The sequence below is a fragment of the Neltuma alba genome, unplaced genomic scaffold (assembly GCF_004799145.2).
Source record: "Neltuma alba isolate B1F8T4 unplaced genomic scaffold, ASM479914v2 tig00013249_pilon, whole genome shotgun sequence".
In the NCBI taxonomy this organism is placed as follows: Eukaryota; Viridiplantae; Streptophyta; class Magnoliopsida; order Fabales; family Fabaceae; genus Neltuma; species Neltuma alba.
In genome coordinates, this window is record NW_021637544.1 from 337,064 (window position 1) to 350,303 (window position 13,240).

The following is a 13,240-nucleotide window of genomic DNA, read 5'->3' on the forward strand; positions in this document are numbered from 1 at the left end:
AGCATTACAGTGGGCTGATCATAATCTATTTTGATTTATATCTATTCAGGGGTGTTTAAGTAATTTCAAAATCACTTTTTAAAAATACCTTTTCATAAATTAAAATAAGCTCCTTCACTTTATTTTGGATATTATAAAAATATTTTTAAAATTATACTCTTATTTCTATCCATCGGTAAACGACAAGGTACAAGAGCGGTCTTCAGCGTTTCAAGAGTTCAAGACATTCCCCAACTGTTTTCTACGGTTGATGAGGCATGAAGGACACGGACACGGATCCTAAGCTCCACGTGATGCCTTGCTAAAACAGATTTAGTTTACGCGTTAGTTAAGCTTCCGTTTCACTCCATAAATTTTTACAGTTTTTTCAAACCAGTCTCAAAACATGCTCTCCTCACATGTTCAATGTGAGAAATATCTTTATTGATTTTTAAGTCAAGAAGAGTCAATTTTTGAGAGCAGGGAGTGGGTGTCTACTTGCGTTTATAATCCGAAATCAGTGAGCTAATCCTTCATGCTAGATTCGGTTCCCTCGAGGATCCATGATTCGTTATCCATCCGAGGGGAATGTTTTACCAAATTCCAGGAAATGTCACGGCGTGGTAGCGAGGGGGGTTTATTCATAATTCATAATTTCATAAATAGATCGACCTGGGTGGGGGAGTGAAATTACTAAATTCCCCGTACAAGCTGTCCGTGTGTCTGACATGCTGAATTCCTGTGAACAGGGGAATAGCAGGTCATTGGTCAGGGATTTTCAATTCAAGTCTAATGAGGTCATTTTAGTCATTCAGGTAGAGAGTAGTCCCTGAGCTCAAATCCATCAGCTGAAAATTTGACAAGAACTGAGGGGCGAATTGGTAATTAATTCATCTGTTTCATTGCGGTATCTGCAACAGCAGCACTTTCCCCCGCGAAGCCGTCAAAAGAAGGTTTCAGCTTGCTTGCAAAAGCGAAGGTTAAATAGACAAAAAATAAGTTTGACAAAACAAAAGATTCATTTTTTTTGGCATATAAAAAGGTATTCCCACATATCTTTCCCCGTCATTTTCCCCGTTTTATAATATTTGATCAAGATTAATGATTAACGATCAATGATTATCAATGATATAGTTGGAAAGAATCAGAAATCTTTATTTTCCGTTTCTGCTAAAACCTGAGGAGTAGCCCCTGTTCATCCCTTGGATTTTGCCCCCACCACCGCACCACTTCTCCCACTCTCTTCTCTTCTGCCTCCCTTGGCATCTAAAGTGTCTTCATTTTTGTCGTGTTCTTCTCTTCGTTGTCGCATAAACAATTGAAGCTTTTCAGTACTGGGTTCAATATTGCTCATAGCAGAGCAAGTTCTTTCCTGCCTGGGTATTTCTGAAGTTTGTCCTCTGCTGGACCAGATCGTGGTTTGGTCTCAACAAGATGTCTCAGACTAACTGGGAAGCTGACAAGATGTAAGCGTTCCTTTTTCTTGTTCAATTTCATCCATCTTTGTTGGGATTGTATGGCATATCATCCTGTTTGTTCACCTTCAATGAGCGTTTCCTCTTTGTTCTCTTTATTTATCTATTTCTTCTCTGGATTTTCGGGCTCTGATGTTTCTGGGCATCTTATTCAAGCTTTATTCTCTACACACGCTTGTTTTTAATGTATGTATCTTATTAATGCGTGAAGATATTATGCTGTGTATCTTAGGGTTCACAGTTTGCCAGTTTAAGGGGTTTACGTTCAAATGAATTATCAATGGGTTCGTTGGAGTCAATTTATGACACTGGAAAGATTCAATCTTTCTCTTTTCAAATACAGATACGACTTGTTACTGTGCTTTGAAATTTCAGGTTAGACGTTTACATACATGATTACTTAGTAAAGAGGGATTTGAAGGCTTCTGCTCAGGCTTTTCAAGCTGAAGGAAAAGTATCATCCGATCCTGTCGGTGAGTTACATGGAAATAGAACTCTAGTCAGAAAAGGCTGGGTTTAGATGTGGTCTTTTCTCTTACTTTCTAGTTTTTGCGTAGTAGCATTTCATCTACTTGATTTAATTTCTTTTCCTTTAATATCAATATGGTTTGGCAGCAATTGATGCTCCAGGAGGTTTTCTCTTCGAGTGGTGGTCTGTTTTTTGGGATATATTTATCGCTCGGACTAATGAGAAGCACTCAGAGGTTGCTGCATCTTATATCGAGGTTGGTTTGGAAATATTTTATTATGTTCTTATTAGTATCTTTCCTCAGGTTAGATTTCTTTGGCATGACGGTGCTTGAATGCTGACAGAGAAAATATGGTATTTTGATTGTTTCATTTCATATTTTGTAGTTAAATGCAAGGATTCCTTTTCCTGTATTCCGTAAGGATAAGGAACTTTATTTTCCACATGGATTACAGTTCTTCAGTTTCCCTAAACTGATGGCTGATTTTTATCGCTGTTTCTTTCTATGTATAATTTAGCTGCTATGAACATCAGGGTCATTTTAGTACATCTTTTTAATCAACTAATTCGTGGAAATCTGAGATTTACTTTCTCTCGCTTCCTGATTACTGACAAAATGACTAGCTCTGGCTGAATGATTTAATACTGCTATTATGCCTGAGGTCTTCATGGCTGTTCATTCACCCTGACAAATATTAACGCGCCAGACTGTTATTTTCTTTCCCTGCTGGTGCTGGAATACAATTTGAAACCCATCCCTAAAACAACTGTTATTAATGAGACTTGATGCCTACAAGGCATTTCAACCCATTATTACTTCGCTTTCATGGTTTATATTTCTTTAGGCGTGGAATTGAACATGGACGTCACATGCTACCACAGAATTTATATTATCTAGATGCAATTAGAAGTGTCGCACCTTGTTGAAGTGTTCGTGTTTCATAGGTGATAGGAGGTTACTTTTTCTCTTCATCGTTATACTCATTATTGATATATCTGTTTGTTTTGCTTGGAGAGACTCGGGTGTTAGCTGTGTTGTCAAACTGGTGAATTGGTTTGACTGGAATTGCATTCAACATTTTTGTTACTCTAATGAAGTTGATGGCATTCTGGACCTAAAATTCTCCGATAATTTCCCAAGGAAAAAACTTGAGGCAGTGCTTGAAGCTTATGGCATGTAAAACTGCATTTGCAGACACAGTTACTTAAGGGAAGGGAGCAGCAGCAACAGCAGCCACAGCAGCCACAACCCCAGCAGTCACAGCAGCAGCAGCAGCACATGCAGATCCAACAGCTTCTGATGCAGAGGCATGCGCAGCAGCAGCAGCAGCAACAGCAGCAGCAGCAGCAACATCAACAGCAGCAGCATCAACAGCAGCAACCACCCCAGCAACAGCAGCCACCACCACAACAGCAGAGAAGAGATGGATCTCATCTCTTAAATGGAAGTACAAATGGGATAGTTGAGAATCCGCTGATGCGGCAAAACCCTGGTACTGCAAATGCACTGGCCACAAAAATGTACGAGGAAAGGTTAAAACCGCCTCTTCAGAGGGATTCTTTGGACGATGCAGCAATGAAGGTATGGGGCATTCAGGTCTTCGAATAATCAAAATATAAACTGCTATTATGATTTTGATTCATAGCTATGGTTTGGTTTGTCATACAGCAAAGATTTGGTGAGAACATGGGCCAACTCCTGGACCCAAGTCATGCCTCCATATTGAAGTCAGGTGCAGTTTCTGGCCAACCTTCGGGGTAATTTTCTCTAAACTTGGTGTAAATTCCTCTCAGTCTTTAAATCATTATGCTTGTCATATGCCTTGGACAGAGTGCAGATATGCTTGATTATTGTGAGTTTGATGGCAACGGGTGCTGAAGCTTGCTTCAAATTTTTTGCAGGGAAAATTAATGAATAAAACTTTTTGCTCCAATCTCATCCCTCTTTTTCGATTTTTTGTTTCTTTTTTTCTTTAGGCAAATGGATGTACAATATTTATTGGAAAATGGGTCAGCTATTTGATGCCCTTGATAAGAAGAAATAATAACAAAAGATAGAAAAGTTATTAGCTAGATTTTCGGGTTTTTATGGGAGATGTTAGGTTGAAGCTTTTGTAGAACTGTTGAAGGTTGTTAAGAGGCTACCTACCCAATGGTAAGAATCTGACTTCTGCTATGGATCTAAATATGGGATAGAGGAGTGTGATGGTGATTTTTGAGCTAATAAGAATTCTTTTAGTACTGAGTACGAGTTTTCCTTTGAAACAGAGAGGATGCACGAGTGATTTCTGAGTTCTGATAAAAATTGAAAGAACTATTGTTGGGCAGAGTCGGCTGAAGAGCATGTTATTTGTTACTTCTTTGGAGAGTTCAAACTGGAAATAGAGGCTTTGTTGGAATTTTTTATCCCATTATGCCTTCCAATACTATGTATCTTGCAAAATTACAATATGCCTCTGTCCATGTTCCCCCAGGCCAGAACTCGGTATTCTTGAAACCCCAGCCATTCTACAACTGCTTTTACCATATACCACTCTATTGAAGTCAAAATCATATAATAATCCCATCTCACCTGCATACTGAAATTCATCCACCTACTCTCTAGAACAATGACTTGTGATAGGAAATGACTGATGTTTGTAATTAGTGGAATTAATGATGAAAGATTGGAGATTGCTAATTTAAACTATAAAGAACCATTGAAGGGAGATAAGAGGCTAATTACCTAACTGTAATAGTTTAAGTTCTGTCTTTAAAAAGGTAACATGAAATAGAGAAAGTGGAGACTTGGTTAGTTCGAATAAGTTATATTATAAATGTAGAAGGAAGAAAAGCGGGAAATTTAGATTTGACAGTTGAATCATATTCACTTTTCTTCGTATCTCTCTCCATTGTCCTTTCCTCCTCCTCCTCTTCTTTTGCCATAAAACTTGGCTTATGTGATGCAAAATAGAGATACTCAGAGGATTCTTTGGGTTTTTTTTTGAGTTAATTAGAATTCCTCTGGTATTGACAATATCATTTTTCTTCCAAGTCTACCACTATTTCATTGACTTGAATGAATGGCAATCTGCTATGTAATCTCGTCTTAGATTTGTGGTCTGACGTTTTCTTAAAGCTATGGGTGTTGAAATTGTTGGCACGAAAAAATTTGATTTCAGGCAATTGTTGCATGGTGTTGGTGGTGGGATGTCTCAACAAGTTCAAGCTCGTAGTCCACAATTACCAGGGTCTACTCCGGTATGGTATTGTTATGACTTATGAGAGTGACGGCATAACTTCTTCCTTTCTTATCAGTGTTTCCCTGACTTCCCATTATGAATCAACCAGGATATAAAGAGCGAGATAAATCCTGTTTTAAATCCTAGAGCTGCGGGTCCTGAAGGATCATTGATAGGAATTCCTGGTAATCTTTTGTTGCATTATTCCTTTATTCCAGTCGACTTGGATTAATTGATCTGAACTAGTTACCATGTGATGCTATTTGATCTGAACATAATTTGCTTTTTGCATTACTCTTGTGGTTTAGAATGTTTTGGAATTTAACACGTACATTTTCCCATTGTCATGCGGTCATCTTTACACAAAGATTTAGTTGACAGGAGATTTCTTTGTGTTAGGATCGAATCAAGGTAGCAACAATTTGACTCTCAAGGGATGGCCACTTAAAGTAAGTATTTTGTTTCGTCCTTTTTATTATTTAAATTGGATTTATTAGTTTTGGTGGAGCATCTGGTCCTCCACATTGTACGATCACTTGCAAGCATAAATGATATAATCCTTTTTTGGAGCTTAAGTCTGTATGGGAGGTTGCTCCCCTCTTCTTGTATCTGTATCCTAGAGAATTTTTATCTGATAGAACATGTGACCTATTATCTAAAGCCTCAAGCACCGTGCTTAGTTATCTACTGTCACAGCATCACGCATGCTCAGTAATTGAGTAACTGCGTTTCACTATTTACTAGATTTTTCTATCCCTTACTAGGGGTTGGATCAACTACGCTCTGGTCTTCTCCAACCGCAAAAGGCTTTTATGCAGGGTCCTCAGCCCTTTCATCAACTTCAAATGTTGTCGCCCCAACATCTTATGCTTGCTCAACAAAATCTTGCATCACCATCTGGCAGTGATGAAAATAGACGACTTAGAATGCTTTTGAATAATAGGAATATTGGCCTAAGTAAGGATGGTCTTTCAAACCCCATTGGTGATGTGGTATCAAATGTTGGGTCACCACTTCAAGCTGGCAGTCCTCTTTTGCCTCGTGGAGATACAGATATGCTAATGAAGGTGCTAATTCTCTTTAATTATCAGTCCATATTCACTTATCAATTTTACATCATTTGTTCACCTGTTCTTTACACCGAGTTACACCAAGTTTCTTGGTTTACACTGAGCAAAAATTTTCACTTGTGTAGTTAAAATTGGCTCAGTTTCATCAGCAGCATCAACAACAGAATACCAATCCACAGCAGCAGCTTCAACAGCATGCTCTTTCAAATCAGCAATCTCAGACTTCAAATCTTAACATGCATCAGCAAGACAAAGTGGGGGCTATTGGTAGTGTCACAGCAGATGGGAGCATGTCAAACTCTTTCAGAGGAAATGATCAGGTCAGCGAACCTTTGGTTGCTTCTATCACCTTATTCAGAGGCAATATTCAATTTCTTGGTTCATTATGCGCGGTGGAATTCTTATGCAACATGTTTCTAGTGATTAATATTTTGTAACAGAAAGGCATAAATGTTATGAGTAGCTTGGAAATTTTCTAATGCTCACATTTGATTTTATTTGTTAAACAGTTATATAGACACACATCTTTGATATATCATGGCACCAAAATACTAGTCATATAAGGCTTTTTTCTCTCATCTTTGGGATTCCATTATTTTTTATGACGGAATAATTTGTATTACAAGTCAAGCAGTAATTGATTAGTGAATTTGTTTGCATGCCAATTATTAGACTGGTTTTTAAGTTCAATTATTGCAAAATCAATTTCCTCAACCTGAAATTTTGTAAACGTAGGTAACCTGTTTTATGGAGAAATCTACATGATGATCCAGTAAATCAATACTGAAAGGGATATATTTTTATTATAATTGTGGAAAACTTGGCTTTTGCTGGTTCGTTCCTTTGAAGCTTAATCCCCGCCGCACCTTTATGTTTCAAAGATGAATTACTAGTTTCTAATTAATGGCATATAAATGTCTGTGCTTGAATTCACGAAGCTTCTGATATAAGTACCCTATTGGGCCCCCTCTTCCTTAATATGTTCCTTACAAGGTGTTTCACACTGCTTTAAGGCTTCCAAAAACCAGACTGGGAGAAAGAGAAAGCAGCCCGTATCTTCTTCTGGTCCTGCCAATAGCTCAGGAACAGCAAATACGACAGGCCCTTCTCCAAGTTCAGCTCCCTCAACCCCTTCAACTCATACTCCTGGTGATGTGATATCGATGCCTGCTGTGCCTCATAATGGTAGTTCTTCAAAGCCTCTTGTGATGTTTGGCACTGACGGCACTGGAACTCTCACATCACCTTCAAATCAGTTGGTAGGTGGATTATTCTTGAACATTTCCATTGATGGAAGGAATAATAAATTCCTTGCATGTAGACTCATGGCCATTCCATTTTGGCAGTGGGATGATAAGGATCTTGAATTGCAGGCTGACATGGATCGATTTGTTGATGATGGATGTCTTGATGACAATGTTGAGTCTTTTTTATCCCATGATGATACGGACCCTAGAGATGCTGTTGGTCGTTGCATGGATATAAGCAAAGGTGCAGCAATTTTTTTTTTTTTTGTAATTGATCATAACATTTTCTGGCTTCGTCCTAGCTGTATTGTTTCTTGACTAGCATTAAGAGATGCCAACTCAGAAAAGTCAAATCTCTTTAGTCTGAGGCCAGTGACTTGCTTTGGTTTTAGGTTTCTCATTTGCCGAAGTCAATTCTGTACGAGCTAGTACAAGCAAAGTTGTCTGTTGCCACTTCTCATCTGATGGGAAATTGCTTGCAAGTGGTGGCCATGACAAAAAGGTTAGTTGATTAGCCTGGAATCATGTCTGATCCAGTACATAAAATGGTCAACCAAATTCTTGACAATATCTGTGACTTTATGTCTTTGACTTTAGAAACCAGAAGAAATTGGTTTCTGCATATTTGTTATATATAGAATATCTTACCTTTTTCTTCTGATGGTTTGCCATGCAGGCTGTCTTATGGTTCGCAGATTCTCTAAAGGCAAAAGCTACTCTTGAAGAACACTCATCTTTGATAACTGATGTCCGTTTTAGTACAAGCATGCCCCGTCTTGCAACATCTTCATTTGACAAAACTGTCAGGGTTTGGGATGTTGACAATGTTAGTATATTCATTTTCTAGTTTACTCTAATAGTGTACTCCTTTTGAGAAGTACGTTCTGTGGATTCTAATTCTATTTTGATTGGTTACGTCAAAGGTATAGTTCATGCTGTCTTTGAAGCGTGTGACGCACTCACTGTTAGCAGAAAATTTGTACATGAGATAATAAAATTGATGCATGTGATTGTTCCGTGGGTTTGTAGATACAGTGTGCAAAAGGAGTGTAATCTCTTAAATAAATCTACCCTAGCAACCTAAGCTTTGAATATGTTGTACATCAAGATAGACTATCCTACAATAGCGTTCCCTGGCAGTGGATTTTCCAGATTCAATTTACTATTCTTTAGTATAATGCTACGACACCAACTCAGGTTGGCGTGGTAGGGGCTCTCATCCTCTAAGCAAATGGCTGGAGGTTCGATTCTAAGTCTTGCGTGTGGAGCAAACCTAATTGGGAGCAGTCTACCTTTTGCTCTCAGTATCCCAAGGAGATTAATTTTTGCTTCCAGTGAAAAATACTTGTTATACATATGAAAATAATAATGCTATGATAGTTTACGATGAAGTTGTTCCTCAAGACTGTTGATGCAGGATTCTACTCCTGAAAAATTAAATTTCAGTTCCTTGGTAGTTATCAGAGAAACGGGCATTACATGCTTCGCATGCTTTGCTGTTTTTCACCTCAGCTTTCGCAGGAAGCTTGTCTTTATTCTTTTCCGATAGGGAATGATTATTCAGGTGTGATCTAAGATCTACACAAGCTTGGGAATTTCTGTTGATTGTAGTTTGATAGGTGAAAGAAGAACAGAAGATAAAAAGAATAGTAAAAAGAGAGAGAGAATCAGAATTCAGAATTCATCAACTGGCATGACAATTCCTTCAATCTGTTATACAACTATACAAGGACTAGTTAGTATAACTTCTTAATAACTTCTTTCGCACTTATTCTGTCATGAGTGACTCCTAACAGCTAAAACCACTTCCTTCTGTTCTATTATCCCAGGAGTTATGCTGAGTAAGTTTCAATCATTTGTTGAGTGTGTATTGCATCCAAAATGGATTTATATCGCAACATAATTTTAATGTTATGGAATAAATAATTCATGTTACAGATCATATGTTCTTAGCTCAATTTTCAGATTGTTAGCGTGATAGTTTTCATGGGGTTTAATTTATGCATACACTATCTGCATAGAGATTTTCCTCATTTTTGAATGTATACTTGAATGTCAGCTGTATCTTTGGGTTGGCGTTTTATACAATCGTGTGCTTGCAGAGTTTGCTTTCTAAGTCTGTATCTTATGCGATTGTTTTTCTATTTTCTGTTTTGCTCAAGCTTATTAGATATTTTGCCTATGCAGCCTGGATATACACTTCGCACCTTCACAGGACATTCCGCATCTGTTATGTCACTAGATTTTCATCCAAATAAAGAGGATCTTATCTGCTCTTGTGATGGTGATGGTGAAATACGATATTGGAGCATAAATAATGGCAGCTGTGCTAGAGTCTCTAAGGTAGAATCTTAGTTTTCTTTGCATTTCATAATGTATCTGTTTTATTTGGGAGTGCCTTAGAGTGATTGTACTTCCGTTTTAGTTTGGTGTTGTTAGGAACTAATTCATCCCACAAGCTTAAGCTGTGTGGAGAAGGCCTTGATTATTTCACTGATATCTCTAACGCACCCATTTATGCAAAATCCCTTTAGGCTTGAAGCATGAATAAAGCACAGATGAGGCTCTTGTGCTCTGTTATGAACGATTTCATCCTAAAACTAAAAGCTCAAGTTATTAATAGAGAGCTCATGATTGAATTTTTTTATTTTCGGTGAAAATGATTGATTTTATTGATATCTCTATCTTCCATACTTACAATTTTGTGCTGATTAGGGTGGCACTGCCCAGATGAGGTTTCAACCTCGCATAGGGAGGTATCTTGCTGCTGCTGCAGAGAACGTTGTCTCTATACTTGATGTGGAAACACAAACATGCCAGTACTCATTACAGGTTGGTTTACACCATCATACATTTGGGGATAAACTAATTTTTGTGATCCTTCCAAGGTTGTGTTTTAGTTTTCCTCCCGTTTTTGGCTAACAAGTTTGGATTAATGATTAACCTGGCTCAATAATCATTCGATTCTAGATAGTCATTCCCGAATGTGAAAACTGCTGTTTACAGAGCTATGGCTCAATTGATCTGAGACTGGGAAAATTTTATCCTCATTGTAAATGATCTATAATGATGCTCTAATAATGGGTGAACCCCTCTTAGGAAACTGCCTTTTTGAGTATGTTTTACTTGCTAACTTCCCAAGAAGACTTTAAAACACCCTTTGGTTGTGGCTCTATGATTGTAGGGACATACGAAGTCAATACATTCTGTCTGCTGGGACCCTTCTGGGGAGTTGCTTGCATCTGTCAGTGAGGACTCGGTCAGGGTTTGGACTCTTGGATCGGGGAGTGAAGGGGAATGTGTCCATGAGCTGAGCTGTAATGGGAAAAAATTTCATTCTTGTGTTTTCCATCCAACATATTTTTCATTGCTGATCGTTGGATGTTACCAGGCAAGTCAATTACACCGTTTATTTTCTTTATATTTCTTTATAGTCCATCTTCTTCTGGATATCCATGGATTTGTAAAATTGTGTTTATCTTCATCTGTTGGCCTTATTAATTCTGATCTATTTATAAATAAATAGGATACAAGTAATGTGCTTGTAACAGTTTTATAGCTCTGATGAAATGATATTTAAATCCATAATGTATGGTGCAGTCGTTGGAGCTTTGGGATATGGCCGAGAACAAGACAATGACTTTGTCGGCTCACGAAGGGCTAATTGCTTCCTTGGCAGTCTCAAACGTAACTGGTTTGGTTGCCTCCGCCAGTCATGACAAGTTTGTAAAGCTTTGGAAGTAAGCTGAATGATTCTGTGCCCATCTCCAACTAGCACCACTTCCAACACAGGACTAGGCTTTTACCAATTTGTCCCTCTTTTCTTGCTTCATCAAGCCCACCTTCTTCTTCTCCCTCTTCAGATACAAACCTGTTTTATTGCCATTCCTTGTTATATGCCTGTTTAGCTCTTGCATTGATATTAACATCTGGAAATTCCCTTCCTGCATCAACTGTTCATTAAACTCTCTTTTGGCAGTTAGTTGTTGGTAAATCAATCGGTTTGATAGAATTTTCTGTCCATTCAGCCAAGTTGCTACTGTACGTTCTATACTTCCATGAATATGCTCGTGGGATGTCACTTCATTTTCTCGCGGAAGCCAAAATCACAAACTGGTCACAAAATTAAAAGTGGAGGGAAGGGGGTTTTGAACTGAGGCCTATGTGGCCATTTCAGGAGTCTTTATTGGATAACACCTTTCTGGTTCACACACGTTAATGTCGTTGACAATGAACCTAGTTTGTTTTTTGTCTGTCTCCCAGAAACTTGTACAATTGGCGCAAGTGAAATTTAGACGACAAAACAGTGCCTGTCGTCCTGTCGATTTCATACACAAGTCACCCAATAAACTTATCATTATCAGTACTTCAACCAACAACGGCCCACTACTTATTATAAACACTAATAGGGTCTCCACGGAAAATGGACGTAGATGACTTATTAAACATGTATATGATGTTCACCCACCCCGCCCTCCTCTGGCCCTGCTACATGCCTATGAGCTTAAAATGACACAGACAGCGACAAGAACCATATGCCATTACTAAATGAGTGGCCTGTTAAGACTTCTTTCTAGTACAACCATATTCCTCTGAAGCCAGATATGATACCTTTTTCTTAAATTACTGTCACCTAATGCTATTCTAAAATAGTATTGTTCTATATTTAACTACAACTAGCAGCAGCAGTATGGGTGTGATAAATTATCCAATCTTCATCCCCAAGCTAGCTGGGCAGGGTTTGCTATTATGAAGTTATGTGAGGTCATATGTCAGTTTTGGTCCCCGTGATGCAGATCAGGGCCCTTTAGTTCGCTGGAAGTCTCTGGTGTGCTTATCATATATATATGCTGATGCATGTGAAAGAGATAGAGTCTCACAATAAAACAACGCATGGTTCTGTGTTCATCTGGACCCCTCGAATGAAAAAAACAGAAAATAATAATACTTTGAATGAGTTACTACTATTCTCTACCCTTTTTTCCTGTGTTTCGCTGAAAAGTACCATCTACCCTTTATCCTTTTGCATCCAGACAGCCATTGTGCCACTGTCTGATGTTCTGTCCCCTTTTTTCTAATTCAGCAGCAGTCTGGTTGGAAAAATTGGAAAGAGAAAGATGACAGGGGACAGCAAAAAAACAATAAAACAAACGCGTTGATGCTTCTAAATCCATAACAGTACAAAGATTCGCTGAATCTTGTTCTGAACTAAAAAATAAACAGAAGGTGATACCTCTGATGCCATTTGTAATATCGTAGTCTGTGAGCAAGTCAGTAGTGTTGAAGGAGGGAGGAAGAATTGTTTTGTTGAGTCAGATTAATAGTGTATGGAGGCTGTGAAACGGCATGTGGGATTCTGGGTGATAAAAATCTGAAGGAATTAACGGATATTTATGGAGATATTGATTGATTAAGACCTATGAACAACTGAACTGAATGTAGTGATGTACAGAAGAACAGAACAGCAACACATGGTAGTTGGAAGGAATTGGAAGCTAAATTAAACTGGGGCAATGACCCTAAAAGGGGATAGACATCCAAGAATAAAAGAACTACGTTGGTGGCATGTGACTTTGCCGACTTGTTGAATCTAGCAAAATAAATTGTCTTGTCCCCAAATGTCACTGTCCCTTTATTCTCTGTTTCTTTTTTTGAATTTCTCCCATCTTCCTTCACGTTCATTTCCTGGACTTGCCCTTCACTCCCTTTTTTGTAGTCAAAAACTGTATCATATTGTATATTATATACGTTTCATATTTTGTTGGCAAATAATCTTGTA

At 38.2% G+C, this 13,240-nt stretch overlaps 1 protein-coding gene across 3 annotated transcripts; it reads left to right on the top strand.

Annotated features, from left to right (window-relative positions):
- The first annotated feature begins 1,029 nt into the window (after positions 1–1,029).
- Positions 1,030–11,482, top strand: LOC114735732 (transcriptional corepressor LEUNIG-like). 3 transcript variants are annotated; one of them, XM_028923456.1, is made up of 18 exons: positions 1,030–1,445; positions 1,830–1,927; positions 2,070–2,179; positions 3,119–3,505; positions 3,593–3,681; positions 5,085–5,163; positions 5,254–5,329; positions 5,544–5,593; positions 5,909–6,211; positions 6,340–6,534; positions 7,243–7,473; positions 7,561–7,705; positions 7,854–7,963; positions 8,138–8,287; positions 9,649–9,804; positions 10,177–10,293; positions 10,646–10,852; positions 11,062–11,482. In XM_028923456.1, exons 1-18 carry the CDS (start codon positions 1,414–1,416, stop codon positions 11,203–11,205), a joined length of 2,679 nt encoding a protein of 892 aa, XP_028779289.1. In that variant the 5' UTR covers positions 1,030–1,413; the 3' UTR covers positions 11,206–11,482. The 3 variants fall into 3 exon arrangements, with proteins under 3 accessions (XP_028779289.1, XP_028779288.1, XP_028779290.1); XM_028923455.1 differs by having other exon boundaries at positions 1,034–1,445; positions 7,228–7,473; XM_028923457.1 differs by having other exon boundaries at positions 1,035–1,445; positions 7,228–7,473; positions 7,588–7,705.
- Positions 11,483–13,240: the final 1,758 nt, after the last annotated feature.

Coding starts and splice junctions, on each gene's coding strand:
- LOC114735732 (XM_028923455.1), top strand. CDS start 1,414: ATGTCTCAGACTAACTGGGAAGCTGACAAGAT. Junction 7,474..7,560: donor CATCACCTTCAAATCAGTTG/GTAGGTGGATTA, acceptor CCATTTTGGCAG/TGGGATGATAAGGATCTTGA. Junction 9,805..10,176: donor GCTGTGCTAGAGTCTCTAAG/GTAGAATCTTAG, acceptor TGTGCTGATTAG/GGTGGCACTGCCCAGATGAG.